The sequence below is a fragment of the Glycine soja genome, chromosome 6 (assembly GCF_004193775.1).
Source record: "Glycine soja cultivar W05 chromosome 6, ASM419377v2, whole genome shotgun sequence".
In the NCBI taxonomy this organism is placed as follows: domain Eukaryota; kingdom Viridiplantae; phylum Streptophyta; class Magnoliopsida; order Fabales; family Fabaceae; genus Glycine; species Glycine soja.
The window spans coordinates 11,506,056-11,533,072 of NC_041007.1; the positions used below are offsets into that span (position 1 = coordinate 11,506,056).

General features: G+C 34.5%; 5 protein-coding genes across 11 annotated transcripts; 3 read left to right on the forward strand and 2 right to left on the reverse strand.

The window, feature by feature from the left end:
- Positions 1–208: 208 nt before the first annotated feature.
- LOC114415659 (cytochrome P450 714A1-like) lies at positions 209–7,119 on the forward strand. The gene is made up of 5 exons (XM_028380459.1): positions 209–757; positions 3,308–3,534; positions 4,619–4,872; positions 5,583–5,967; positions 6,628–7,119. Exons 1-5 carry the CDS (start codon positions 451–453, stop codon positions 7,051–7,053), a joined length of 1,599 nt encoding a protein of 532 aa, XP_028236260.1. The 5' UTR covers positions 209–450; the 3' UTR covers positions 7,054–7,119.
- Positions 7,120–9,729: 2,610 nt separating this feature from the next.
- Positions 9,730–11,289, forward strand: LOC114415661 (protein SRC2 homolog). Its single transcript, XM_028380461.1, has 2 exons — positions 9,730–10,368; positions 10,579–11,289. The coding sequence occupies exons 1-2, from the start codon at positions 9,912–9,914 to the stop codon at positions 11,121–11,123; spliced, it is 1,002 nt and encodes a 333-aa protein (XP_028236262.1). The 5' UTR covers positions 9,730–9,911; the 3' UTR covers positions 11,124–11,289.
- Positions 11,290–11,481: 192 nt separating this feature from the next.
- Positions 11,482–15,340, reverse strand: LOC114415660. The gene is made up of 6 exons (XM_028380460.1): positions 14,954–15,340; positions 14,115–14,595; positions 13,272–13,605; positions 12,787–12,885; positions 12,553–12,673; positions 11,482–12,065 (listed from the first exon to the last, which is right to left on the reverse strand). The coding sequence occupies exons 1-6, from the start codon at positions 15,171–15,173 to the stop codon at positions 11,848–11,850; spliced, it is 1,473 nt and encodes a 490-aa protein (XP_028236261.1). The 5' UTR covers positions 15,174–15,340; the 3' UTR covers positions 11,482–11,847.
- A 496-nt stretch (positions 15,341–15,836) lies between these two features.
- Positions 15,837–19,307, forward strand: LOC114415666 (quinone oxidoreductase-like protein 2 homolog). Its single transcript, XM_028380470.1, has 6 exons — positions 15,837–16,240; positions 16,533–16,641; positions 17,286–17,377; positions 17,632–17,890; positions 18,161–18,304; positions 19,028–19,307. The coding sequence occupies exons 1-6, from the start codon at positions 15,894–15,896 to the stop codon at positions 19,118–19,120; spliced, it is 1,044 nt and encodes a 347-aa protein (XP_028236271.1). The 5' UTR covers positions 15,837–15,893; the 3' UTR covers positions 19,121–19,307.
- Positions 19,308–20,262: 955 nt separating this feature from the next.
- LOC114415663 (autophagy-related protein 18c) lies at positions 20,263–26,515 on the reverse strand. 7 transcript variants are annotated; one of them, XM_028380467.1, is made up of 8 exons: positions 26,379–26,515; positions 26,054–26,138; positions 25,780–25,864; positions 25,505–25,589; positions 23,516–24,363; positions 22,761–23,019; positions 21,791–21,914; positions 20,263–20,801 (listed from the first exon to the last, which is right to left on the reverse strand). In XM_028380467.1, exons 5-8 carry the CDS (start codon positions 24,299–24,301, stop codon positions 20,723–20,725), a joined length of 1,248 nt encoding a protein of 415 aa, XP_028236268.1. In that variant the 5' UTR covers positions 24,302–24,363; positions 25,505–25,589; positions 25,780–25,864; positions 26,054–26,138; positions 26,379–26,515; the 3' UTR covers positions 20,263–20,722. The 7 variants fall into 7 exon arrangements, with proteins under 7 accessions (XP_028236268.1, XP_028236269.1, XP_028236264.1 ...); XM_028380468.1 differs by having other exon boundaries at positions 20,263–20,816; positions 23,516–24,291; positions 26,379–26,514; XM_028380463.1 differs by having other exon boundaries at positions 20,263–20,816; positions 26,379–26,514.
- Positions 26,516–27,017: the final 502 nt, after the last annotated feature.

The following is a 27,017-nucleotide window of genomic DNA, read 5'->3' on the forward strand; positions in this document are numbered from 1 at the left end:
ATGCTTATCCCTTTAAATTATCTGACTTGTGGTCCATTAACATTGGAGTTTCCACTAATGAAAGCATATGCACATATAATATAATATCATATACTGCATTCATTCATGCATATATGAAAAGCTTTTTGCATATGTCACTGGCTCCTCCTGTTGCAGTCCTTATTCTCAGCTTGTTGTCTACTTTCCTAGTGGTGATTCATTCCCCGATTGCATTTATAGAATCTTTTACCACCCCTTATTGGACAGAAAGACACTTCACTCTTTCTCTCTCCCATCCCTTTCTCTATGCTCAAATATATATATAATAAAACTCTACAACTGGCCAAAAAAATCAGCTTTTGCTCCCTGACATATTAGTATATAATATATAGTTTTTATGTGTTGTGTAGCACTTTAGATTACTACTTACTAGAGTGAAAAGCGAGAGGCAGAAGAGAGGAAGGGAGAGATATGGAGGAGGTGTTTGTAGCAATGAAACTGGTTTTTTCAGTTGCTGTAGTGGGGATTCTAAGCTGGATTTTTTATGTGTATGGTAATTTGTGGCATGAGTCTCAAAGGGTGAGAAAGAGACTACAAATGCAAGGTATAAAAGGGCCTCCACCTTCTTTTCTACATGGGAATCTGCCTGATATGCAGAGAATTCAATCTCAGGCCAAAGCTGCTTCCACTTCCAACTCCAACCATTCTGATCAGTTTCTAGCACATGACTACACTGCAACCCTCTTCCCCTATTTTGAACACTGGAGGAAACAATATGGTACCCTTCTCTTCTTCTTCTTCTTCTTCTCTTACTTTTGGTCTCATCAATCTTAACCATTTTTTCTTAGAAATGTTTTATGTATGTAAACAAATCTGGTGCTGAGGATGTTGGACAACTACAAACCTGGTTAAAAATTCTGCATTTTTTATTTATAGATTTAGACTTGTTTGAATAAATTCATAACAGAAGAAAATAAAAATTGAGTTTCTTTTGTAAATTAAAAGTAACTCATGGACTTTTATTTATTGAAGCTTTCCCACCTAACTTCTTAAAAAGTTGAGGCGTATAAGTGTATGTTTGTTTACACGTCTAAGACGTGTGTATCCTATGATTTTTGCATCAAGAATTTCAAAAGACAGAGATGTTATACGTTTTTTTTTATGAACCAATATTAGTGAGGAAATTGGAACCCACGACTTCTCGTTATTCCTTCAACCCAATCCTTAAAATCCCTCTTCTCAACCATTAAACCAATCTTATAATTCCTCCAAACATTAGTTCACACCTTCCAAAACATAACGAAAAAAGAACAACACCAGTTGAGTGAAAAAAAATAAAATTGGTTATGTTCAACACAATTATAATCCAAATACACTCTCAATTCATTTTAACTTCTTATTTTCTTTTGTTAATAAGAACTCAGGAAGAAATTTATCCTAAAGTATGGAGTAAAAAACTATGGGTGTGTCAAATAGTTTCAAATTTTGGCAATCATGAATTTAAAGATAGGTTATTAACTTTTGCCGATAGTCTAGCAAAGTATATATGTGCCTAACTGTGCAACTCTGTTGGAGCACTAATTTTAACAAGACTTGGTGCTATCACGTTTTTTAAATTTTTGCCATGTCTTCTTCTTTAAGCCCCGTGTTTATGCATTTAGTGGTACCGACTTGGTTGAGTTTTAGACATGACAGAAATCTTTTTGAACATTCCTCGTTCGACTCGTCTTTATTGTGTATATAGTTTGCAAGTGGGGAAAATTGAGATTGGGATTGGGATGGCAGAGAAAAAAGCAGAGATTTTTCTAAAGTAAACATGATTTTGACACTTTAAAAAGCTAATAATAGATGATGGACCAGAAAAGACATATCCTTTAAATCTTCTTTTAAGTAATTATATATGCATTATGGTTAAACATTTTCATTTTTTTTAACTAATCTACACAATACAATCTTTCATTTGTAAGTTGTAATTGAGGATTGCTTATGATTTCAGTTATTATATCCTTCCTATTTGATCATTTGTATAATTTGTCTTGCCTGCATTTGCAGCTTACGGAACAAAAAAACAAGAGGTTTCTTCACTTGTTGCTACAATCCATATTCTGTTACAAAATTTGGATTGAAAATTGACAAATCCTATAGCATTTTTGAAATTTAAAGGTTTTGGAACTACTATAGAGAAGCTTTTTCTTCCCTTAGCTTCTCTCTCATTCAACTATTGATCAAAAAATAATTGTACCAAAGATTTTAGATTTTTGTATATGCATAGCAACTCTCTTGAAATTTTATTCTTAAGATATATGCAATTGAATTTAAAAGAAGAAAAATAAGAAAAAGACAACAAATAAACATAGATAATAAGTTTGACCAACGTGAGATCTAGAAGATACATGAGTATCTTATCTTCTATACTTAGAATGTTCTGCAAAATTCTTATTATCTAAATAATGCAGAATATGGCCAACATCAAGTTGTCTTCTCCAGGCAAAAGTCAAGCAACCTCTATGGATGCATATCATATCTTAAACTGTACGACTAAATGTTAATTTTATATACCAGCTAGTGCAAGCCACAAATAAATTTGTAGTTGTTAACTTTACAGCTGTTGTTGTGTTTCAATTTGGGCACTCATGGGCCTATGAGTCTATATAACAAGTCTAAGATTTATCTTATTTGTTATCCTATTAATTATTTTATCTAATATTTTCTATTTTCTCTTTCTTTCTTTATTCAACAAAAAAATTATACAACAAACAGATAAGTACATATGCAATTTTGAAGAGGGCTAATAAAATATTTTTTTTTATCATATTTCTTTTAACACACTTTTTATTATAAATTTATTAAGAACTAAAAAATCACAAATAAGATACATTAAATAAAAAATTGAAACTTAAACAATTTTATAATTATCAATAAATTTAATAAAAAAATAAATCATTCATTAATAATATAAAATAATTTTACATTATCATTCAATCACATGATAATATATGATAAATTTATTAACTTTTATAATAATTATTTTTAAAATAATACCAATGATAAATTTTTTTAATGATGGACAATCTGAAAGTGTTTTATACCTTTAATTAATACTTCATTATTAAACTAAAAAATAAAAATATCTTAAAGAATGTGTTGATACTCTCCAATGGGGAGAGCGTAACGTTGGGGTTATCTAAATGGGGGCTCATTTAATGACATGACTAAAACAAAGTGTCTATCATTATTACATAAGATCAAAATTTGTACAAAATGGTGTTCATTATGCATCTAACAATTAATGATTAGGAGACATGAATATGAATATCTGGTCATGCAGGTCTACTGTACACTTACTCCACAGGGATGAAGCAACACCTGTATGTGAACCAACCGGATCTAGTGAGAGAAATGAATCAGTCTATCACTTTGGATTTGGGTAAGCCTACTTACATAACAAACAAACTTGCACCTATGCTTGGCAATGGCATTTTGAGAGCCAACGGGCTCAGTTGGGCACAACAGAGGAAACTTGTCGCAGCTGAGTTCTTCATGGACAAAGTTAAGGTATATATAAATTTGTAACTATCTGTTAATATCTCAACTTATCTGTGTGTGTATAAGTCTTATTTGTTTTGGATATATGAGTTTATGTATTTGTATTAGACATTTTAGGAACAATTTAAATACTTCTAATTATATATTAATGTAATAAATAGGAATACCACAATAATTAATTAAATTTATTATTTTACTATAATTATAGTAATTCTTATTTTTTTAAATACAATTTCCCTCTTCTAATTTAAGATTTATTTATGTTAATTTATGCATTGTGTTTATATTCATTTTTTTTTATCATATAGTAATTTTAAAATTTGGTATATATATCTGGTATCATATATTCATGTCCTCGTGATGTCTATAGTTTCTAAAGTACACTTTTCAAGTTACACTAGTCTAAACGATAATTTTTGTGAGCCCCTCCTGTCTTTAAGACAGCAATTACCTTATTTTGTTTTTATGCAGTCCTTCTTCTGGTAATTTTGCCTATATTTGGTACCTAGCCTGTTCTCTGACATATTTCTAGAAGAGTATAGTAATACATTATTTGCACATGCTGTGTAGTAACTTCCCTACATTAAAGATTATCACCAGCTAGTAGGAATTGTACCTGCGCTATCTAGAAGATGAAATCAATTTTTAATTCAATTGTTTGGAGGAAAATGAAAGTGAATCAAAGGATGGATAGGGATGTCCCTCTCCACCTGTTTGCTTTATAGGAAAGTACCCCACCTGAACCGCCCCAGAGCTTATAGTAAATCAACCCCAAAATCTAGCTAGGCTTTGAATATATGTGTTTAACTAACATATCGTTATGCAAAGGTATAAGGGAGAGTCACAAGGCCTAATTTTATCAGTGTGCTAAGGCTCGTCCTCTCTTTCAATATATGTGTATAATTAAATAAATAATCCATTTCAGTAGGGTCGGCCTAATAATGAAGAAGTTTAGATAGTATCTATGAAAGTTTAAGCTTGATCTTCATTGTGGTTCTTGTATAAAAGAAAAAATTAAATAAATGATCCTGGGTGAGCAGAAAGAACACGTGCTAGTACAGTGAATCTGAAGTGAAATTCATCACTATGGCAGGGTATGGTGGGGCTAATGATAGAGTCAGCGCAGCCATTACTACTAAAATGGGAGCAACTTATCGAGAGCCAAGGAAGTGCCACTGCTGAAGTTAAAGTTGATGTAAATTTGAGGGGCTTCTCAGCTGATGTTATTTCAAGGGTTTGCTTTGGCCATTCTTATTCCAAGGGAAAGGAAGTCTTCTCAAAGCTTAGAAGCATTCAGAAGGCCATGTCCAAGCACGGTGGTTTCCTTTTTGGACTCAGCAGTTTCCGGTATGCCAATGTTGTATTATGCTAAAATGTTAAATGTGTTTAGGTCACTCAAGATTTGTCAAAAATAGTTTTAGTTCTTACATTTCAAAAATAGTGATTTTAGTTATTGTATTTTAAATTGTTAAATGTTGTCTCTAGTCAAGTTAAAATAAAGTATAGGACTATGGAACATATCTACCACATTTTCAAATATGACAACCACCAAAACCACAACTCAATCGAATGAATTTTTCAAGACTCCGGAGAGGGAATCATTGTTTATTTTTAAATTGTAAGAATTGAAAATAATTTTGACCAGAATTTGAGAGGCCAAAATACATTTTATCCTTTTAAAATTCTACTATCTTATTGTACAGCTCTTACATTCAAACACATGAATCTACATAGTTGCATGTGTGACACTTGAATTCAAGTGTGATACTTAAATTAAACCAAAAAGCATCATATAATGCGTGTCACAAAAAGTAAGTTTCTAATTGGCTTTATTTAAAATCTATATAACTTTGGGTGTGTCTTTAAGCCTTATACATGCATACCAAAGGAATCTAATTCAATTGATTGAGTATGATGCGTAAGTTGTTGTAAATCTCCTTGTATCTATCTTTAATTCCTATGGATAAAAAAAAACTTTATACATGCATGTCACAAAGTAACTAAGAATGGTGCATTTAATTGTATCCTGAAACTTACTGATTGTTAATTAATGACAGTGACAAACTGAAACATTTCTCGTCAAATAAGCAAAATGAGATAGCAGGTTTGGAGAAAGAGATAGAGTCACTGATATGGGAGTTGGTGGAGGAACGCAAGAGGGAGTGCTCAGAGACATCCTCATCAGAGAAGGATTTGATGCAGTTGCTGTTGGAAGCAGCAATGACTGATCAGAGTCTGGGGAAGGACTTCTCCAAGCGATTCATTGTGGATAACTGCAAAAACATTTACTTTGCTGGCCATGAAACCACTGCTGTTGCAGCCTCATGGTGTTTGATGCTTCTTGCTTTGCACCCCGAATGGCAAACTCGTATAAGGACTGAGGTGGCTGAACTTTGCCCCAATGGCGTACCAGATGCAGATTCTGTCCCTCTGTTGAAAACGGTATATATGCAGTATGATTTTGTGGAAGCATATAATTTGTCTTGCATGTCATTGATAATATGCATCATTTTTTTTATACTTACTAAATTTTCTATTAGTTTAAGTTCTATTAGACAAAAGATTATGTGTGTTTGATCTGTAGTTGGAAATACTGTGATGCACGTTCCCATGTAAATCCAACTGATAAAAGCAAAATGAACGGAAAAGCAAGGGTGCTGATCCGTTGACAAAATTACTTTTTACTCAAACATAATTTTGCAACTGCAAAACAAATATGTATGTACATGTTTGGTTTGCTGTTAAAAATGCTGCCACACACATTCCAATGCAAATCCAACAGACAAAAGTAAAATGAACACAAAAACAATGATGTTCATCCGTTAGAAAAATTACTTTTGCCTCATATGTAATTTCGCAACAGCAAACCAAACATGTATATATGTTAATAGAGATTAAGTCAAGTCAAGTCAAATTGTTAAAGATATATATTTTCTTTTTTGTAACGTGCATATCTATTGTTTACTAAGAAAGAGATAAACACAAGTTATGAACATAACCTTCTCATGTTAAAGGAGGAAGAACTTGGCACAAATCCCTCTTGAGTTCACATCTTTTGACAATTTATAAACCCTTTTCATTCTGGTTGATTACTGTTTACAGGTGGCAATGGTGATTAAAGAAGTGCTACGTTTATACCCACCAGCAGCCTTTGTTTCAAGGGAGGCATACGAAGATATCCAAATTGGAAACCTCAATGTTCCCAAAGGCGTTTGTTTATGGACTCTGATCCCAACACTGCACAGAGATCCTGATATTTGGGGACCAGATGCAAATGAGTTTAAACCAGAAAGGTTCAGTGGAGGTGTCTCCAAGGCTTGCAAGTTTCCACATGCTTATGTGCCATTTGGATTGGGTACTCGCTTGTGCTTGGGAAAGAACTTTGCCATGGTTCAATTGAAGGTTGTGCTAGCACTTATCATCTCCAAGTTTAGCTTCTCTCTGTCTCCTAGTTATAGGCATTCTCCGGCATATAGAATGATTGTAGAACCGGGACATGGTGTACATATTATCATTCAGAAGATTTGACCGGCTCGTAGCTGATGACACAAATAAACCAACTTTAATTAACGTGCAACCATTCAGTTTTTCTTATGACACAGATTTTACATATGTATGTATGTGTATTGTAGACACTTAGGTTACAGATGTACGTATATATTTATAATTAAGTTATAGCTAGTAATCTAGTATATATCACTGTTTGATCACACACATATATATATATATATATCAAGTGTCAAGTGGTGTCCAACCTATTAGAGTACAAGTGTGAGATAAAGTCTCATACACATAAATTTGAGTCTTAAGATTTTAAGTTAAAGTGTGGTGTCAAGCTCCCTCCTTTATATGGTGACTCCTAATCTATTAGGATAAATCTATTCCGTGTTTACACTTCCCTTTACAAAAAAAATTTAATAGTACAATATATTAACATTAAAAATATTAAAGACATTGTTAATTATATATTGACCATTATCAATATTATATTAATGATTAAAAAACTTCTTTTAGAATATTAATATTTTAACTACCAAAGAACAATAACCTACTATCCTAAAGATTAATCAGCAACCATGAACAAAATTTCCTGATTAGCAAGCCCAACCTTGGAAATTTTGCACCATCAAAATGTGGCATTTGAAAGTGTAATACAATAAATTAATTAAATATCCTAGTAAAGAAATAAAAAAGACAAAAAATCAAGCATTGTGGAAATTACTGAAAATTTTGCACCATCGAAGATGTGACATTTGAAAGTGTAATACAATAAATTAATTAAATATCCTAGTAAAGAAATAAAAAAGAAAACATCAAGCATCAGTGGAAATTAGAGTCCCACCTGGCATTTCTAAAAAGGATAGCAAGTAAATCCAGTTTGATTGGAGACCATCCTGGGTTATTGACATCAAATTTTGGAGTAACTTTTTAATTAGAGTTAGAGTTTCTTTTCGTAGAGACCACCATAGGTTATTGAGGTCAAATTTTAATTTTGATTGAAGAAAAATATAAAAAAGAGTAAATAGAATGACAATGTAGAACATTTTAAATTGCCATCCGATCACAAACGATCATACATGATAAGTTTGTCGACTTTTATAATAACTATTAAAAATCAAACTAACAATGATTTTCAAATGGTTGCTAATCATACTTTTATAATAACTATTTTAAATGTCATAATTATACCATAACTTCTTAGAAAGTCATACCACTGATGATTAATCACATGATATTATCATTTTACTTTTTCTTGGCCATGGATAGACCTTTTGTTGTATAATGATACTTGCTATTTTTTCCATTACAAATAGACACATAAATCTTGAAATGTCCTAATGACTTCTTCCTTTTGCAGAATGCTTACAAATAGAGACTATCACATAGCAGCTCTTTGCTCCGAGAATGAAAGGTTGCTGTTCATTGTCCTCTAGAGTGCCTGATCTTATACCGTTGTGGACAACACATTATGTTCTTAACTTTTGTCAAGTTGTGTATTGTTCAGGGTCCACAAAATACACGTGACACCATACATGACACTCCAAGATACGTGTTAATTCTCTATGTCCTAGTACAAGAGCACGAACGTTCAATCCTAGCAGCCGGACTCACTAGCTGACATGTTATCTTTAACCTCTTAATATTTGAATCTCCTTATCTTTTGGCAGATATTCAATTATCTACAAACTATACATTATCTATAAGATACAATTATCTACTGGCTTTTATCTTTAAGCCACGTATTATCTTTAACATACACTCTTATACTTTCTCTCTCTTATTCTCCTAATTCATATACTTATTATTGAGCGTTAGAGTCTTTTGTTTTACAGGTCATCCCTCCTGTTCTTTTAACAAAGGTACCTCTCAAAGCTGACGTGTGAAGTCTGGGAGTCCACCTTAGTCTCGTCTATCCTGGCGTGTGCCAACTCCGAATTTTGGTAAGTACAAATTGTTTTTTTGAGGCATGTGGATTTGGAGATGACACTTTGAGCTCTACTACCATGATGTACAAGAGAACTGCCCCATTAATAACCCAGGAAGGTGAATAGGCAGTTACACGTGCAGGCTGAAAGGTATTGTTGATTCCACCTCTTATTGAGGAACCCTCCTACGAATCTTCAAGGAATAGGGACAAGCTGCATTGTATAAACAATATGGAACAATGTTGTTTCTTGATCAGCTAGAGGAGGCTCGACATTGGCATTTTTTAAGTGATTCATTATATATGTAAATTCAACTGATAGATAGGTAAAACCTGTAATTGCAAGATTTTTCCCCGTGCTTTCAGTGCAAACGTGGGAAAAGTTGTGGCTTCTGGAAGAACACATTTTTTGTACAGAGGACATCCGAATATAGAGTAAACTGCCAAAATTGTCTGTCTAAAGATTTGTGTCTTCACGTCAATCCGTGAAAATTTTCTTTCTCATATCAATCTCTTGTGAAATGTATCTTTATAAAAGACTAAAGTAGAGTGACAAATAAGGTTAAATTTGATAACGGATTTGTGTCTTTGAGAGACAAATTTGTTAAAAAAAAATCTTTATAGAGAACTATTGTAAAGGTGTTTGCACTCTATTCCCTATTTTTCTGAGGCACTAAGTTTTAACTTTTTACCTTTGCATAAGCCCACCTAATACGAGTGTAGAAGATTCCTGTCTGGCTGTGATACACTTAACAAGGGGGAAAAATGTTAGTAACTTGGCATGAGCCATGAGGGTACCCCCAAACGGAGTTTTGGTATAAAAAGTTTTCTGATATCAAAGTAAAGTATACCTTGAAACGTAAAACACATTCATTTCTTTTCCTGCCCAACTCTTATCTAAAGAATCTTACAGGAGACATCATCCGTTGAACATCTCGTTTTTTTCTTTCCTACACTTTCTATGGGGATTATATGGGTGGAGGTCTGCTTGATATCTGCACATGGACTCCAGCTTTCAACCTCACTTTGGAAGCGCCAATGGTTTGCTGTTGGGTGGATTGATCATAACAGCAAATATTGCACCAAAGTTGTTGATTCCGGAAGAGCAAATCCTGTATGGAGAACCAAGTTTGTCATTCCTGTTGATGACTCAGCGTCAAACATCCAAGATTTGGCACTGAACGTGGAAGTTTACAGTATAGACCCTGTATTCTTCACAGAAAAACTTCATGGGTCAGCAACAGTTTTTCTCAGAGAGTTTCTTGTCATGAAGGTAAAGAATTCTGAGGGGTCAAAGCCAAGGCAAGAGGAAATTGGAAGCTACCAATTACGAAAGAAGAAATCCAGCAAACCAAGAGGTTGCATTGATATTTTAATTCGCATTTCTGACAAAAAGAAAGAGCCAAATTCCCAATCAGGTATATGATCATTTCATATTTCACAACCTATCAATGTAGCTGCTCTTCATTTACAATCATATTTTGTTTCTCTGCTTTCAGGGAGCTCTTATTTCTGTATACTTACAATGGGTTGCCTAGATTGATAGGAAGTTGAGATGCATGCTTTAAGTTTAACAGCCTTCTTGGAAAGTTCTTGACATTATCTGGTGCTGTAAATTTGTTCTGTAGGTAACAAGGAAGGGATTTTGCTCTTAGATGATGGGGATGGTACTCGATTGACCATAGAGGAAGGAATAAGGCAAGCCTATCCACAGAAGCCTCAAGTTTCAATTCATCAGCCAGAAAAAGATCATGTACAAACAAACGTCCCAGACTACCATTCACTACCATCCACCACTACAAACTATTATGATCCATATGAGGGTGAAACAAGCTACCATGAGGTGGATGAACCAAGCTACCGTGAGGTGGCTGGACCAAGCTATCTACTGCCTAGAACAATAACGCCTCCTCCACCACCCCCACCATCAAATGTTGGCTATATTCCCACTTTTCTCCCAAGAAATGATGGCCTGTCTCCAAGCTACAGAGAGATGTCAACATCCAGGGCAGCCCTTGGTCAGAGGGTACCTGCAGGAGTTGCAATGGGGTTAGGTGCTGGAGCACTCGCTGCGGGTGCTGTAATATTTGGCGATGACTTCATGTCAGGATTTGATGTTCCTCCGGACCTCGGAGATTCTGGTTTCAACCTAGAAATGGATCCCCCTTTCTGAACAAGCATTGATCAGTTTTAAGTAATTATATTTGGCTGCACACAGCGTACCAGCAAAACCTACATGTCATTGTATATCGGTTCCACTTTCATATTCTTACGTGTAATTCTGATATAAAAAAATGCTGAGTTTCTTTGATAGGGCTGAAAGATAAAGTTGTTTACTACTTTTCTTTGTGACTGGCAATATTTTCTTTCAGTGAGAACTTGTTCTCTTTAATAGCATTTTTGACACAAGAAAAAGGTAGCTTAATATCAAAATTATGGATCATGAACTGCCCGATATCCTGTCTATTAATATGTTTTATTGTATATTAAATTAAAAGAAAAACTGCAATTCAAAAAATTGAATGGCTCGATCATGAACTGCAATGCCTGCAGTTATCCACATCCCAACATCAAATAAACAATTTAGAGATCACTTGTTAAATGATAAGTCTTTTTACATCTGAGAGACGTCTTTGCTAGGTTCAATGGCCTATGATATGAACGTAGTTACAGATCATTCATTCAGGTAAACATAAAGAGGATTTCTTCAAGTACTATAGCAAGCTAGCAGTAATATAGTGTAACAATGAGTTACAGGTTATTGCTTATCAGCATTTTTCCAACTTCTAGATAGAGATCATCGAGCTTGATGAATTTAACGCGTGTGCATCAATATGCCTTCAATGAATTTTGTCCATTTTATCAAACTGCATTAGCGTCTGCCTATATTATATCTTCTATGCAGTTGCTTCTTGTAGATATTGTTCGTTTGAATCACTCACTAATCTCCTTAGGAAGTTTTCAACAATTGAAATGAACTCCTCCACTTTTTCTTCATGGGGCAGATGACCACATTGCTTAATTACTTCAAAAGATGCTCCTGGTATGACTCGTGAAAGTCTCTCAGCATTCCATGAAGGGACTATTCGATCAGTATCACCAGTTACAATCAGAACTGCTTATTCAAACAACCATCACCAATTATGCTCAATATTCAACTCAACTATCAAGCAGGTTTAGATTGCTACTGGAAAGATTAGCATCATTCAACATGAATATGGGAACAATAACACATCAATAAATCAAAACTATGTGCTAATTGATTTTCCCAGTTTATAGAAATTCTCTAGTAACAATGATTGACATTTAGCAGTTAGATTCTTTCAACTTAACATTCTAATGATCCAGATTTGATTTTAACACAGAAGTATCCAGTGGATTGAACAGAGAATAAATAAGGTGCGAGCCATTGAGCCTCACTCCATCTTGATTAATTTCTAGTGAAAGCATAGACCAGCTAACCTATTCATTGCAGCTAAAACTCACTGCATATTGCCAATCTAAGATGTCTTAGTAATCAGGTATTCAAAGACAAAAACAGCCAAGGACAAGTGAAAAAAAAAGCAAATGAAAGTGGGTATATGTAGGATTAGTGACATTACCAGGACATGATATTTCATGAAGCCTTTTAGAAAGTGATGGCTTTGTTTTAGATTCCTCATCCAGAAGCATTGCTGCAGTGTATTCCACCAGTGCCCTATCCCAATTCTTAATCCTTAAAGGCTGCATTTAGTGCTAACAACCAGTTGAGAACTAGCCATTTGAGTATGACAGAAATGAAAAAAAAAATTAAAAATAGAGATAAATAAGAAAATAAGAAACCACAGTGAGATTACCTTTATATAACCACTAAGGACATGCTCAGCAACCTGCTTTGGGTCATACCATGCATTTCGAACTGCAGTAGTACCGAACTTATCAATTGCCATTCTTACCTGAGATTCATGTGAAGAAAAGGGCCATCAGTTCTGTGGGCATGATTCATCCCAAATTATTGATCATGTCAGTCTAAGAACTACAGTCTAACAAAACACAGAAGACAAAATATGCAAAAGAGTCATCTAACAAGAAACAATCTAACCAGATTTTATTTGTGAAGCTTACTATATATATGTACATCAAATTTACATTCAATTTATGAATTATTAAAATAAAAATTGGTGAAAAGGAATTTACATGGAATAACAGCTCAATGTTTTTCACAAGTTCAACGTAGTTGTGTTTGAGCCAACAATTTTTTTTCCCAATAAATATTGAACCAACAAGGTTGTGATAACTCGATTGAATATTGATACTGCATTACCATGAACAATTTTATTACCAGCATTATAGCAAGGGAAGAACGCAGGATAGCTGATAACAATTTTCTGTACCAAAAGTTGAGGATATCTATTGTCCACTTCATCATCTGTGATATTGCCTCTGCAATGTACTTGGTAGTCTTGGACAACATCTTGTAAAGCCCCAAAATTGGATTTTTTCTGATGGAACTGTTGTCTTCTTCCGTTTGGTTATCATGTCCTGATTGATTTTCTTTAACAACTTTCCGTGTAGTAAGTGGGGCAAAAATTGCTGGGGCAACTAGAATCAGAGCAGCAACACGTTCTGGAGCTTCAAAATAAGTATTAACTGCTACAAGTGAACCAGCTGAGTGCCTGGCATGTCATTTTGGGGACATCTCAGCTTCTAGAAAAGAGACTATGGTGCAGAGGCATATAAGAATATATTTATTTACATTGTTAATAATCTATACAGCACTAAGATCTGCTTCAATGGACAAAGGTTAAGATTTGAAAAAAGGAAAACATCACTAGAAATATATGTAAGTTTTATTTGCCTAGGGAAGCATTCATGTTACTAATTTCTGATTTTGTATACCATAACATTACTACTACTTCAGAATGGTGAAAAAGGAAAGCTGATTGATTTAACATTTATGATTTGAAAAATGACAATCACATTAACACAGCAATTTAGAAATGTAACTTATGTAAGATATTCAAACAAATACATATCCAGATGCAGGAATGCAACTTATAATCACCTATTCAGTTGTCATCTTATAATACAGTGGGAAGTATGCTTTATTCGTGTTGTTGAAAACTGCCTGATAACTGAGAAAAATAAAGGACTTAACAGAACAGAAGATAGAATATTCACATACCCCACTAAAATCACCTTCTGAGCATTTAGTAATTTAATGAAGTGCAGGGTAGCAAGCACGGAAAATGCCATTGAGTATGCATTTAGAGGTTTTGCGTCTTCTGTTTCTGAAGAAGGATGCCTAGATAAATTTACCCTTGATGTCAATCCAAAGGCTGGCCTATCAAAAGCGAGAACTTTTGAACCAGCAACCTCGGCCAACGGCTTCATAACCTGTTTCCATGAGAAAACTGAGGCACCAAATCCATGTAACAAAATCATAGGATAACCTAGCTTCTTGATTTGATGAGAAACAGTCCGACTCTGGGGTGTGCTTTGTGCTTTTGATTCGGCATCACATATCTTGTGGTGTATATGCACTCCTTTGAACTCACAAAAACAACTGTCTAGATCAGCTAAAAGCTTTGGATCCACTAATTCGTCCTGATCTATGCCTGCTATACTCTTCTTTTTCTTTTTTGCTCCCACATCCACCATCTGCTCTGAAGAAATGGGTTCAACATAAAGCACTTGTGTAAGTAACCTAACAACCATAATGACTTTTCCCTAATTAAAAGAATAAAAATCTCAGTTGACAATTTTTCATCGCCTTTTATTTTTACTAGTATGTTCTAGGAACTAGCATAAAAAATACAGAAAATTAGAGGACTTAGGTAGGCCTTTTTCTTCTTCTCTCCTATAATTCATTGATATTTCTTCCCATCAAATCAAAAGAAAAAGGAAAAGAAAGGCAACAACCCCTTAAGGGTACTGACAAATAAACATTAAATTACATAAAAGAAAGCAAAAAAGAAAAACAGAAATGAGGACATGGTGAAGTATTGAAGAGAAATAATATACCGGAATATTCAGCACCTGAACCGCTAACTGATGGAGCTGAAGAAGCAGAAGCAACTAATCGTTTGTTGTGAGTGTGAGTAGCAGCATAGTTTGGAGATATTAGAGGAGAGGGATGTTTGTGTATATGTGAAAGTGTAGAGTTATTGCAGCGATGGGATAAACAAAGAGTAGAAGAACCCAGTTCCCCATAAAACATCCCTATCCTTACCATCATCATCATCTCACCCCAATCGCTCCTCCAATTTCCTATCAGCTTAAAGCTTTATGCTTTACAAAACGGATATAATACTACAATACAACTACCAGCAACACTGAAATAACTAAACAACAGTGCCACGGAAAGCAGATAGTACGACACTAACTAAGGTTTTGACCAGAAACAAGATATTTAATTAATTTAAGGAAAATGTTACAAATTCCTTTTGGATTAAATGATTCATGCAAGTTTTATATCATCGTTCAATAATAATTTTGTTAACTTTAACGATAATTTTGTATAGTTTTATCATTAGTTCACACTTCACAGTCTAAAATTTTAGCAAGGTAGGACATTAAGGACACCGGTTAAAAAATTAATTTTTTTATTGAAATATATAAAATTTTGTTGTTTGTAATTTTTTTATGCTTTCATGACTTTCAAAATAAATATATTTTTAAATGTTTTTTAATCAGTTTCTATAACAAGATCCTAAGATTTTCGTGGTATAGAAATTAAGGTTTTTTTTTTAATTGACTTCAATTATGAAATCTACCAACAAAGTATTGGACACGTTTCTGATAAGTTTTTTTTATTATATAATTATTACTAATTACTATATCTTTTTTGTTTTTTTGTATACTCCCTTGACGTCATTTTCTTTTTCTTGTTTTTGTTCTTAGTTTTTTTTACATGAAATAATCCTCTGGTAAATCAAAGACAGCAACAACAGAGAAAAAAAAAATGGAGGCACTGTTGTGCAGAAAACTGGGTGATCCAACGGTATCTTTGGAAGACAACGATGATAGCCCAATAGTTCTGTCAAAGAATCATCCAATTCCCCAACTCGATTCTCCCACTGCAGTAAGAGTGAGAATCAAAGCCACAAGCTTGAACTTCGCCAACTACTTGCAGATACTGGGCAAGTACCAAGAGAAACCCTCTTTGCCCTTCATTCCCGGTTCGGATTTTTCTGGCTTCGTCGACGCCGTTGGATCCAAAGTTTCCAAATTCCGAGTCGGCGACGCCGTTTGCTCCTTCGCCGGCCTCGGCTCCTTCGCTCAGTTCATCGTCGTTGACGAGTCCCAGTTGTGAGAATTCGGTCCTGCTAGTACCTTTTAATGTTTTTTTTAGGGTAAATAACCAAATTTGTCCGGAAAGTATGATGTGCAAAAAGTGTCATAAATTAGTTCTAAATTTGTGAGACCATTTTCTCAATACCTTGCAAAGTTTAGGGATTAATTTGTGGTACTTTTTTTGTACAGATAAAATTTGAATTTTCATCAGGGACCAATTTTCAGCACCTCACATTTTTTCGGAGACTTATTTGACTATTTGTCATTTTTTTTAGAATTTCTAAATGCAAATTTGTATGCTTTCAAGGTTTCAAGTGCCCCAAGGTTGTGATCTTGTTGCTGCTGGGGCACTTGCTGTGGCGTCTGGCACTTCTCATGTAGCACTTGTTCATAGGGCCCAATTGAGCTCCGGTCAGGTATCTGTGTATGTATCTATGCTTTGAATTTGATTCACTTGTTGTTGGGTACTCCCTCTGGTCTCAAATATATAAGAAGAAAAAAAAAATCACCTTTTGTTGGTCTCAACTCCCTCTGGTCTCAAATATATAAGAAGAAAAGAAAAATCACCTTTTGTTAGTCTCAAATACAAGCTAATCTCAACTAATTTTACCTTATTACAGTTAATATCTCTAAAATGTCCTTCATTTAATTGAGGTGGTTTTAGCTCCAGTGACTCTTATTCTTGATATGTGTTCCAATGAAGGGTAAGTTGGAAAAAAAAGATTGGTACAATTAAATGTGGTTAATTAACTTTCTTAGTCGGTGTGAATTCATTTAATATCTCTAAAATGTCCTTCATTTAATTGAGGCGGTTTTAGCTCCAATGACTCTTATTCTTGATATAATGATATATGTTCCAATGAAGGGTAAGTTGGAAAAAAAATAGTTTTTAATTGAGATTGGTACATTAAACGTGGTTAACTAACTTTCTTAGTAAGTGTGAATCAGTCACCCCCACCCCCACACACCATATTTGAGACTGGAGTGTGAGTGTGCATGTATGGTAATGGTTATTGTTCTGTCTCTGTGTGGTTAAGTGGGTTGTGGAATTGTGTTGTAGGTGTTGTTGGTTTTGGGTGCAGCTGGAGGTGTGGGACTTGCTGCTGTGCAAATTGGAAAAGCATGTGGGGCCATTGTCATTGCTGTTGCTCGGTAGTGAATTTTTTTTACTTTTTTTATATATGGATTGCATATGCATAATGACATGATGACATTTTACTAGTTATCTCCTTCTGCTTAGGGTGTGTTTGTTTTAGCTGGATTACACTTTCTGAGATATGCTGAATGTGAATCCTTTATCTTTGTCTCATGTTGTATTCACATTTGATGTAGTTTAATAGAGATACAAACAAGTATATCCCTTGGAGTTGAGTCTTTTTGTTTTGTTTTGCATGATCTGGTGTCAGGGGTGCTGAAAAGGTGCAGCTCTTGAAATCTCTTGGTGTTGATCATGTGGTGGACTTGGGTAATGAAAATGTTACTCAGAGTATCAAACAGTTCCTTCAGGCTAGAAAGCTCAAGGGGATTGATGTCCTGTATGACCCAGTTGGAGGCAAGCTCACCAAAGAATCTTTGTGGCTTCTGAAATGGGGAGCTCACATTCTCATAATTGGGTTTGCGAGTGGAGAAATTCCTTTAATCCCTGCTAACATAGCTCTTGTTAAGGTAAGGCAGGAATGATGTTTCAGACCATGAATTTTGCTTTATTGCTAAATTATTTTATGGTTGTTGCTTGAAAGGGATGTGGGGTAAGCACAAATGAGTGCAAGACATAATTGGCTGCCACATTGGTTGGATCCCTTAAACCCAAGAACTTTGGATCTTTAAACTTATTTCTTGGGTTTTTGCTGCCTGCATTACATATTCACATTAATTCTGCCATAGCTGGTATAAGTTTTTGGTTATGATTACTTTTATTAAAAATTATTGTACCAGAATTGGACAGTGCATGGCCTTTACTGGGGTAGCTATAAAATACACCGCCCAGGTGTTCTCGAAGATTCACTCAAGGAGCTACTGTCTTGGTTGGCAAGAGGCTTGATTTCCATCCATATTTCTCATTCTTACCCCTTGTCAGAGGTCAGGAATTTCTTTGTTAAAACTTTTTTACTAATTTGTGTCTCTCTTTCTCTAATTCTATACATATTCCAAGACTTGGCCATTTATTTTAAAGAGATTTTACTGCTGCTGTAACCCTATAAAAGGAAGTATTCACTATTTACTATACCTAAATCAACATATTTAGTGGCCATATTCAGGTAATCAGGTTCAACACTATTGTGGTTTGAGCGCTGGGTCAACGCTACTCTTTCAAACAGCAGTTGTTGTGTTGCTCATTTCCGTGTTATATGATTCGTGATATGGAATTATGTTGTCATGAGATTTGCCTAGTTTATTCACTTATACTGAGACACCATCAGAGATTGTAGTATAGTTATTGAAAAGAGACTTGGTCACTGGGTCATTTAGTTTGAGGTTAAGTCTTTAAAAAGTATTAAGCTAGGCTAAAGTCAAGAGAGGAGGTGAAACTTTAAAAAAAACATGACGAGTTCTTAGAGAGGAGAAACTAAATCCACATGTTTTTAAAGTTTGAGAACCAAATTCATCGATATGAAAGTAAAGGGTCTTTGACTATGTTTGACCGAAAGTATAAAGACTAAAATCACATTTTTCCCTTAAATCATTTTCATACATTGGTTGATCACTTGCAACTTGCCTCATTGTCTATTTCTGTGCTTCATACATTCTTAATTTTAATGGGGGCTAGTACAATCTGGTGTGAACAGTTTCTTATCTTTGCAGGCCAACCTTGCCTTTTCTGCCATCAAAGATAGGAAAGTTATTGGGAAGGTGATGATTGTTTTTGATGAGAAACCTACAAGATCTAAGCTCTGATCCTGCCAAAATTATGCTATATGGTTGAATAATTTGTTATATTAGCAACCAAGAGATGTTAGTTTACGGAAACAAAATAAAAGGAGCAATAATTGTCAAGTTATGAGAAAAAAATGTTACCCTTGAAGCCCTCACATTGTTATGTGGAATCTTTACGTTGGTGCTAAGATTGATTTTCTTTTTTCAAGTTTTTGTACCTGCTTACACGAATTTTTCTTTACAATGTTTCAAAGCTGTTTGCTCCGAAGTGAAACCTTCTGCACAACCCCCACCCAGATCCGTCACCAACACCCAGGTTTTGACACCAACCCAGATCCACCACCCACCATTGTGCCACGCCACCACAACACCTAACTAGCCACCACCATACAAACCTAGATCTGAAACCACAGATCCTCCACCAAAGAAGGTGCTGCAATTTCTACACCGCCATTGCCACTGTTGGAGGTTGTAAGCGACAAGGGCATTGGAGAGTGACTCGACGATGGGGAGGATGAGTGAGGTAGGGGGGCGGTGGTCAGAACCTCGTTATTGATTCAGATTCTGACAATGAGGAGGCAGTGACGCTGGAGGAACCAATCTCGAGGATGATGATGATACAAATCTTGGTTTGCATCATAGATGCGAACGTTTGTTATTTTCTGGTGGCGTTGAAGGAACACGACCATCGACCAGGTCCGACGAAGGAGAGGGGATGAGTTTGTACATAATAATTATAAATGTAGCAGTGGCTAAAAACACTACTAATTGCAAAGGAAAACCGTCGAAATCTATAATGCTAATGGTGTTAACTTCAATCGATGGAAATGATCTAATTGATGCACTTTTTCACAGCATCATCATCATTGCTATAACCATTCGGAGGAGAGGAGCAATGAAGTGTGTCCTATCCAAAAACACAGTCGAATACTAAAATCATTGCAACAATACTGATCAAAATCCCAAAATTCTAAAGATTCCATTTTTTTTTCTTACAGTCAACTCCCTAGATACAAATCATAACCAATTCACGGTCCAACACAACTCTTGAGAGCTGCTCTTTGAGATGACAAATGATTTTAGTTAATTTAATAAAAAGCAACGGTAATTAAGTTGCACCATTAGAGTTATTTGAGGTGATGATTGTATACAAGGGACACTTATTTAAGCAACGGTTGATTAACCAAATGGAATACTTACACTGTACAAAATGTATGGTAGTATATAAGTTTCAGTTTCTTTATATTATCAAACCATATCCAAGTAAATGGAATACTATTGAGAGTCCCAAACGCAACTATATACATGTGAATGAATGGAGCCATGTAACATGACAATATACTCCAGCAAAACATCCCATGCGACTTGATATAAAAAGCAAGAGATATTCAGCAAGTGATTTATTTGTGATGCAGCTGTTGCTTCGATATTTCTCCTTTTTAATTTCAATTTCCCCCCCAAAATATACAAGATATACAAAAAAAATGTCTCCAGATCCTCCAATACAGGGGAATCGTATTTACACAAAATGAGAAGAGTTTTATTGCCTGGTGCTGGACACATATTTACATGGCTTGAGGATAATTGCTGCTTGGCAAGGATGTTGAGCAACTTGAAATGCTTTTATCTGGGCCTATTTTCAAATTTTAGGAAACGAACATACTCCTGTTGCACCATCTCTCCCCCATGTACTTGATCAAAGCTGCATTTGTAGAAACTGGTATCAAAGAAAACAAGAGAGCTAAGGTTGCGAGTGAGGTTAAGAAGAATTGTGAGAACTAAATAAACTGATATCAAAGAAAAAAGAGAGCAGAGGTTGTGCGTAAGGTTGACAAGAATGACAAGAACTAAGTTCCTTAAGTGATCTTGACAAGGTTATAAGTGATAGAGAAATGACATAAACTGAATAGTTATACATTTAAGTATCTCATTTTTAGGCACAAAAGAAATCATAACATTAGATCATCTTCAAAGTAAGAGGGAAGAGAGTGTATGAAAACAAATTATAAGAAACAATAATTGTATAGAAGCAGCTCCTGAACCTTTCTTTGTATTAATGTATTTGAAAGTACATTATATGTGTATATGTGAGAATCCACTAACTCCATAAATAGCTTTTTGTAGAATTTCAAAATCAAGTGGAACTTGTTAATCTAATTAACAAACAATTAAGGGCAACTTGGTGCATGAGGTCCCCACCTAGTGTGATTTGGGAAGGGTAGATATATGCAACCTTACCCCTACAAGTGGACAGATTGTTTCTAATATTCAATCCTGTCACAAGGCAGCAACCTTACGATTGTGCCAAGGCTCACCCTCATTTTAACAAACAATATACTTTAAAAATATAAGTAAATATCAACTATTAAATTAGAATTTGAGTCTCTGCTTTATAAGTCTTACCTGGATCACCACAATATATTATCTAAATTAGCTATTAATCTCAACAGCATGCATCATTAAAGGCATGTTTAGAAGTTTGGAGCTGCAAACGGCAGTTCACACATTCCCCAGCATCAAACAGAGAAGGAGAAAATTGTATCATTGACCATTTAAGTGCATTCCAATGGTTTTCCAAACACGCACTAAGATATTATGTTTATCTCAACTTTATATGAAAATTTTGAAGATAAACAATTCAATATCTCAGAAAAGTTGACAATAATAGTAGGACAATGATAATATACATACCTCCCATCCATACCAACAATTATCACAGAGTTCTGAGATCCAAATGCCACAATGAAAGGAGTGTATTCAGGCAAGTGGAACTGTGCAAATGACCATTCTGAGCTAAAATATTTTGGTAAAACTCCTACAATATAGTCAAGGAAAAATTGTAAGCATAAAAGAAAACATGCACCATGAATATTGTGCAATATCCCATCTTAAAAGAAAAGCTTAATAACCATGAGTAGATTTAAAGAACAGAAACCCTCTATCCTTGAAAGATATGGGTTGTGTTAGAAAAGATTATGTTAATACAGCAATGCTTTACGAGGATTTGATTCTTAAAAAGGATAATGCCATGTCAACAACTGTTATATATAACCCCCCAAAAGCATAACTAATGTGCAGAGCCATTGATTTCATGTAGATTTGTGCAAAAAAGTATAACCCTGTTCAAAAATGAAGTTAAATTTAATGGAGCTGAAGAAATTGGCTTTTTGTGTGTCATAAAGCAATTAACAATCAGAACAGGACAAGAATGCACACACAAGTTCTGAGGAGGTGGAGAGGGAGGTGATCCTTTTTCATGAATGTGCTATCACATTTTACACCTAGCACTTATATAAAAAAATAGTAGATCTTCATATACTCGATTTGAAGTGAATCTAGTAATTCCATCAAGTTTTCTAATCTATAAAAGGGCCTATAAATCATAATTTTAAAAAGAGAAATGCTAGTAACACTCTCTTTACTATTGGTTGAAGTTTATTGAAAATTACAATTTTTGGTGGGTCCCACTTCTCAATTAATGACCTTCTTGCTTGATTTAGAAGTGAGACCTTGCAGAGTGTTGGAGAGAGTGTTACTAGCATTCCTCTTCTAAAAAACCACTGGATAAGTATTCAAATGAGTAAACTGGATAAAATGAATGAATCTCCAAGTTATGATAATTCCAACTGCTCAGCTTAATACTTAAGAAAATTGATCTTACCTCTCATGAAAGATAATGATGAATTGGGGTTGGCACCAGTATTTGGAGAAATCAAGGGATCTAAAGAAGATGAAGAATTCTGATGAAACAGTGCAGGCCCTTGAACAGCATTTGGCTGAGTCACACTATCCTCCCCAAACACTCTCACTCTCAAGCTGAATACATGAACAGTGCCTTTGTCACTTGATGCTGCTAACCACTGGACATTTGGAGACAAAGCTATACTGTTGATTTCAGCTCTATCTACCCCTCTTCTTACCTACAAGCAAGAGTAAATGGATCATAGAACATGAAAATAAAGAAGGAATTTTGATTGAGAAAATCAAACCAATTCCTATGAAAAAAGAACTTTTGGAATTTTTGTGCACAACCCAAGACTATAAAGGCGTAAAAGCTTCTTTTTATAAGCAACACAAATAAGAGTAACTACAAAACATGCTAAAACATTATTATCGTATGGAGTGTGCAAACAAAACAATAAATGGTTCACAATAATGAATGTACCTAATATACAAGATGTTTAATTCTAGAGTAAGATAGTTTGTTTTGTTTTCCTACTTTCATCAATCATAAGAGGAATATGGAAACCTTTCAATAAAACAGCGTTACAAAAGAAGAAAGTAATTTTTTAGTCAATCCGTACTATACTATGCAGACATGAAAATTAAAATTCCCAAAAAAGAAAAATACAAAGCAGGAAGTTAGACATAATAAATTAATAGTTAAATGATAAAATCCACTTTGTAGTAACGTACTTCTTGTAAACGAGACCCATCCATTGTATTGAAGATTCTAATCAAAGTGCCCTTTACACTAGCAGTTGCAAGAAGGAGCCCATCCAATGTCAGAGTGAAGCAAGCAATTTGAGAATCATGAGCATTGATCAATTTTGTCACGTTCAGTCCGAAGTGTTCAACTCGAACCTGTCCCTTGTGAAGACCTGGACAAGCCAAAACAAATGTATTTGAATAGTGTGAAAGACAGCACAACCCTCTAGGATTTGCCAGAGTCTCAATCTGATGAAGAAGCTTCAAATCTGTGAAGTTATAAACATATATCTTGTGCTCAAGAACAACCACAATTCGATCGCGTCTTAATTTCACTCCACGAACATCAGACCTAAATGTAAATTCACCAATGCACCTGCTCTGATGATCATCCCATATCAAAACTTTATTTGGTGGATAGTGAGAATTAGCTACAGCACCAACAAGTGCTAGAATATTGCATCGGAACAGCATCTCTACAATTTTAAAACCACCACTTTTTAAATCACGTCTGAAAGTTTCTTTGCAAGGCTCACAATTATAGATACGAAACCCATGACTTGTGCCAGCAGCAAAGCACCCATAGTCCTGATTCCATGATATTGAGAGCAAGTCTGTTTCTTCATTTTCATTCATATCTTCCATAGGCTGGGTAAAAGAAGAAGAGGCCCCACTATTGGGGAATTCACTACTTCCAATTCTTGAAGTTGTAAATATTCCTTGAGATGTTAAGACAGACGAACTCATATGAGAAGACGGGGAACCTGCCAGCATTTGCTGCACTCAATAACCTCAGTAGACCAAGGTGTAGAAAATAAAGTGCCAAAAGGAGATTTCTGTTGTAACAGACAAGAAAATTTTGTTGATGTTACTTGAAACAACTTATTGATCAGACTCTGTAATTTTACAAGTTGCAAACTGTGGGATGGAATTAATCTGATACTATCAAATGCAAAAAATTATATTATATTTGTCTTCATATATATTCAGTAGTTGAGTGTTTGACTTAATGGTTATTCAAACAGGCTAATAATAAATAAATAGGAAGGTTAGGTAGACCAGGAGATTATAGGGAATTCACATTTTTTATGTTTGGTATGAAATCAAAAACTAAATGTGATTCAAGAATCAAAAAGTGATAAACTGCAAATATAAGAGCATTTCCATTATTTAAATATATAAGTCAACCAAAACTGAGCTTCTCCTAGACAGCTAAAACCCACCTTTGAGCCTCAACACAACCTTTCAATTAAAAGAATAACACACACATCAACTCAGAAACACACACTTGTCATACTCCTTCTGCAGCTCAGTCCCTTCTGGCCTCATTTTCCTGATAATATATCACATATATTCACGGTCTAAACTCTAAACCACAATCAGAATTTTAGTGTAGCACATTTAAGCTCATTGCTTGGTCATTATTCATAACTTCCATAAATCTATGTACCTGAGATTTATTTTATAATTAGTTGCAAGTCTGCAAGCTCTGTTTTCATGCACCAGATCCCATAGCTTCTATATCTCACTTAAAAATGACAACTTCCCAAATTCATTAGACTTATCTAAGCAACAACTAGGTCCTAGATTTTGATGCCCATCAAAGTTCAAACAAACCAATCGTTTAAGTGTTATAGAAAGCAATTTTAAGGCAATTTATCTAGTGTCCCAAATAAGCAAAATGACCATAAAACATATTAATGTAAAGCAACCTTATTACGGAAAAAGAAAAATAAGATCAAGATTTCAATCACTAAACATAAGTTGAAACCAGATTTATTTCTTATCACATTTTTATGGTTATACAGGGTTTTGTATAAAAAAAAGCCAAGACTATGCAGTATCCAGTCAAACTGTGATTCTTCCAACCCAACAAAAAATGCTCATTATAAGTGTTTGTCAATAAAAATGCATCATATTGTACATGTTGAAATGTTTGCAAGTAAGGGTAAAGATGTGATTGGAACAAGAGAGTACCAGGGGAAGCGATCACTCTGAGCCACTCTGACCAAAGACAGCAAATTCTCACTATTTGCAGCAACGAAATTTCACTTCGTCGCACCTACACATACCCCATAATCAGAAGTTTCAAAATTGAAAGGAAAGAATCAATCTTTAACAACAAAAAATGTGATTCTTCCAACCCAACAAAAAATGCTCATTATAAGTGTTTGTCAATAAAAATGCATCATATTGTACATCTTGAAATGTTTGCAAGTAAGGGTAAAGATGTGATTGGAACAAGAGGGTACCAGGGGAAGCGATCACTCGGAGCAACTCTGACCAAAGACAGCAAATTCTCACTATTTGCAGCAACGAAATTTCACTTCGTCGCACCTACACATACCCATAATCAGAAGTTTCAAAATTGAAAGGAAAGAATCAATCTTTAACAACAAAAAATGTGATTCTTCCAACCCAACAAAAAATGCTCATTATAAGTGTTTGTCAATAAAAATGCATCATATTGTACATGTTGAAATGTTTGCAAGTAAGGGTAAAGATGTGATTGGAACAAGAGGGTACCAGGGGAAGCGATCACTCGGAGCAACTCTGACCAAAGACAGCAAATTCTCACTATTTGCAGCAACGAAATTTCACTTCGTCGCACCTACACATACCCCATAATCAGAAGTTTCAAAATTGAAAGGAAAGATTCAATCTTTAACAACAAACAAGGAAGAATTGACGAAAACATAGCAAAAATAAAATAAAATTGGCGAGTGGTTTTGGGAAAATCGATTTGACAAAACCAATGAAAATTGAAATTCCCAGTAACGGGTGTCTGAGAAAAAGGGCAGCATAAAATCAAGAAGAAGAAGAATTAAATTGCATGAAACGTGTTACAAACAGCGAAGAAGTGGAGATCAGAATGGTAAGCGTGAGGCAGAGGGTTCTGTTGAGAAATTCATAATCATATATCTCTGCCTCTGTTTCTTTGTTTTTTGGTTGTGATTCGTCCACTTTGTTTCGTTAGCTGTTTGTTTGCTTTCTACGTTTTTTATAGCAGAATTTCAGGGGTCTGTCCATATTCGTTTTGTTAACAGAAGGAAGGAAAATAAATATAAAAATTATTAAATAACAATATATTGATAAAAACATGATTAAGGAATAGTACATGCAACTTTATTAAATTCAATTAATAATTTATAAATAGGATGAAATTTGTTTTAGTTCCTTCAATTTTTTATATTCAAATCTATCCTAATTTTTATTTTATTTTTTAAATTAAGATTGAGTCATTAAGTATTATTCGAGTTGAATCGTGTTGGATTCAATTTTTTTTTTTAAATGAGAACAAAAATAGTTTAATATTTTCACAAACAAAAAATTATATAAAATTTAGTAAAAATGATGATAAAAAAATTAAAAACAGTAAAATTTAAAAGGATAAAATGGGAATCAGCATCAATTTATTTTTTATTTTCTTTTATAACTATTTACATTCATTTCTTTTAAAAAAAATTATCTTGTAGGACAATATCTACTT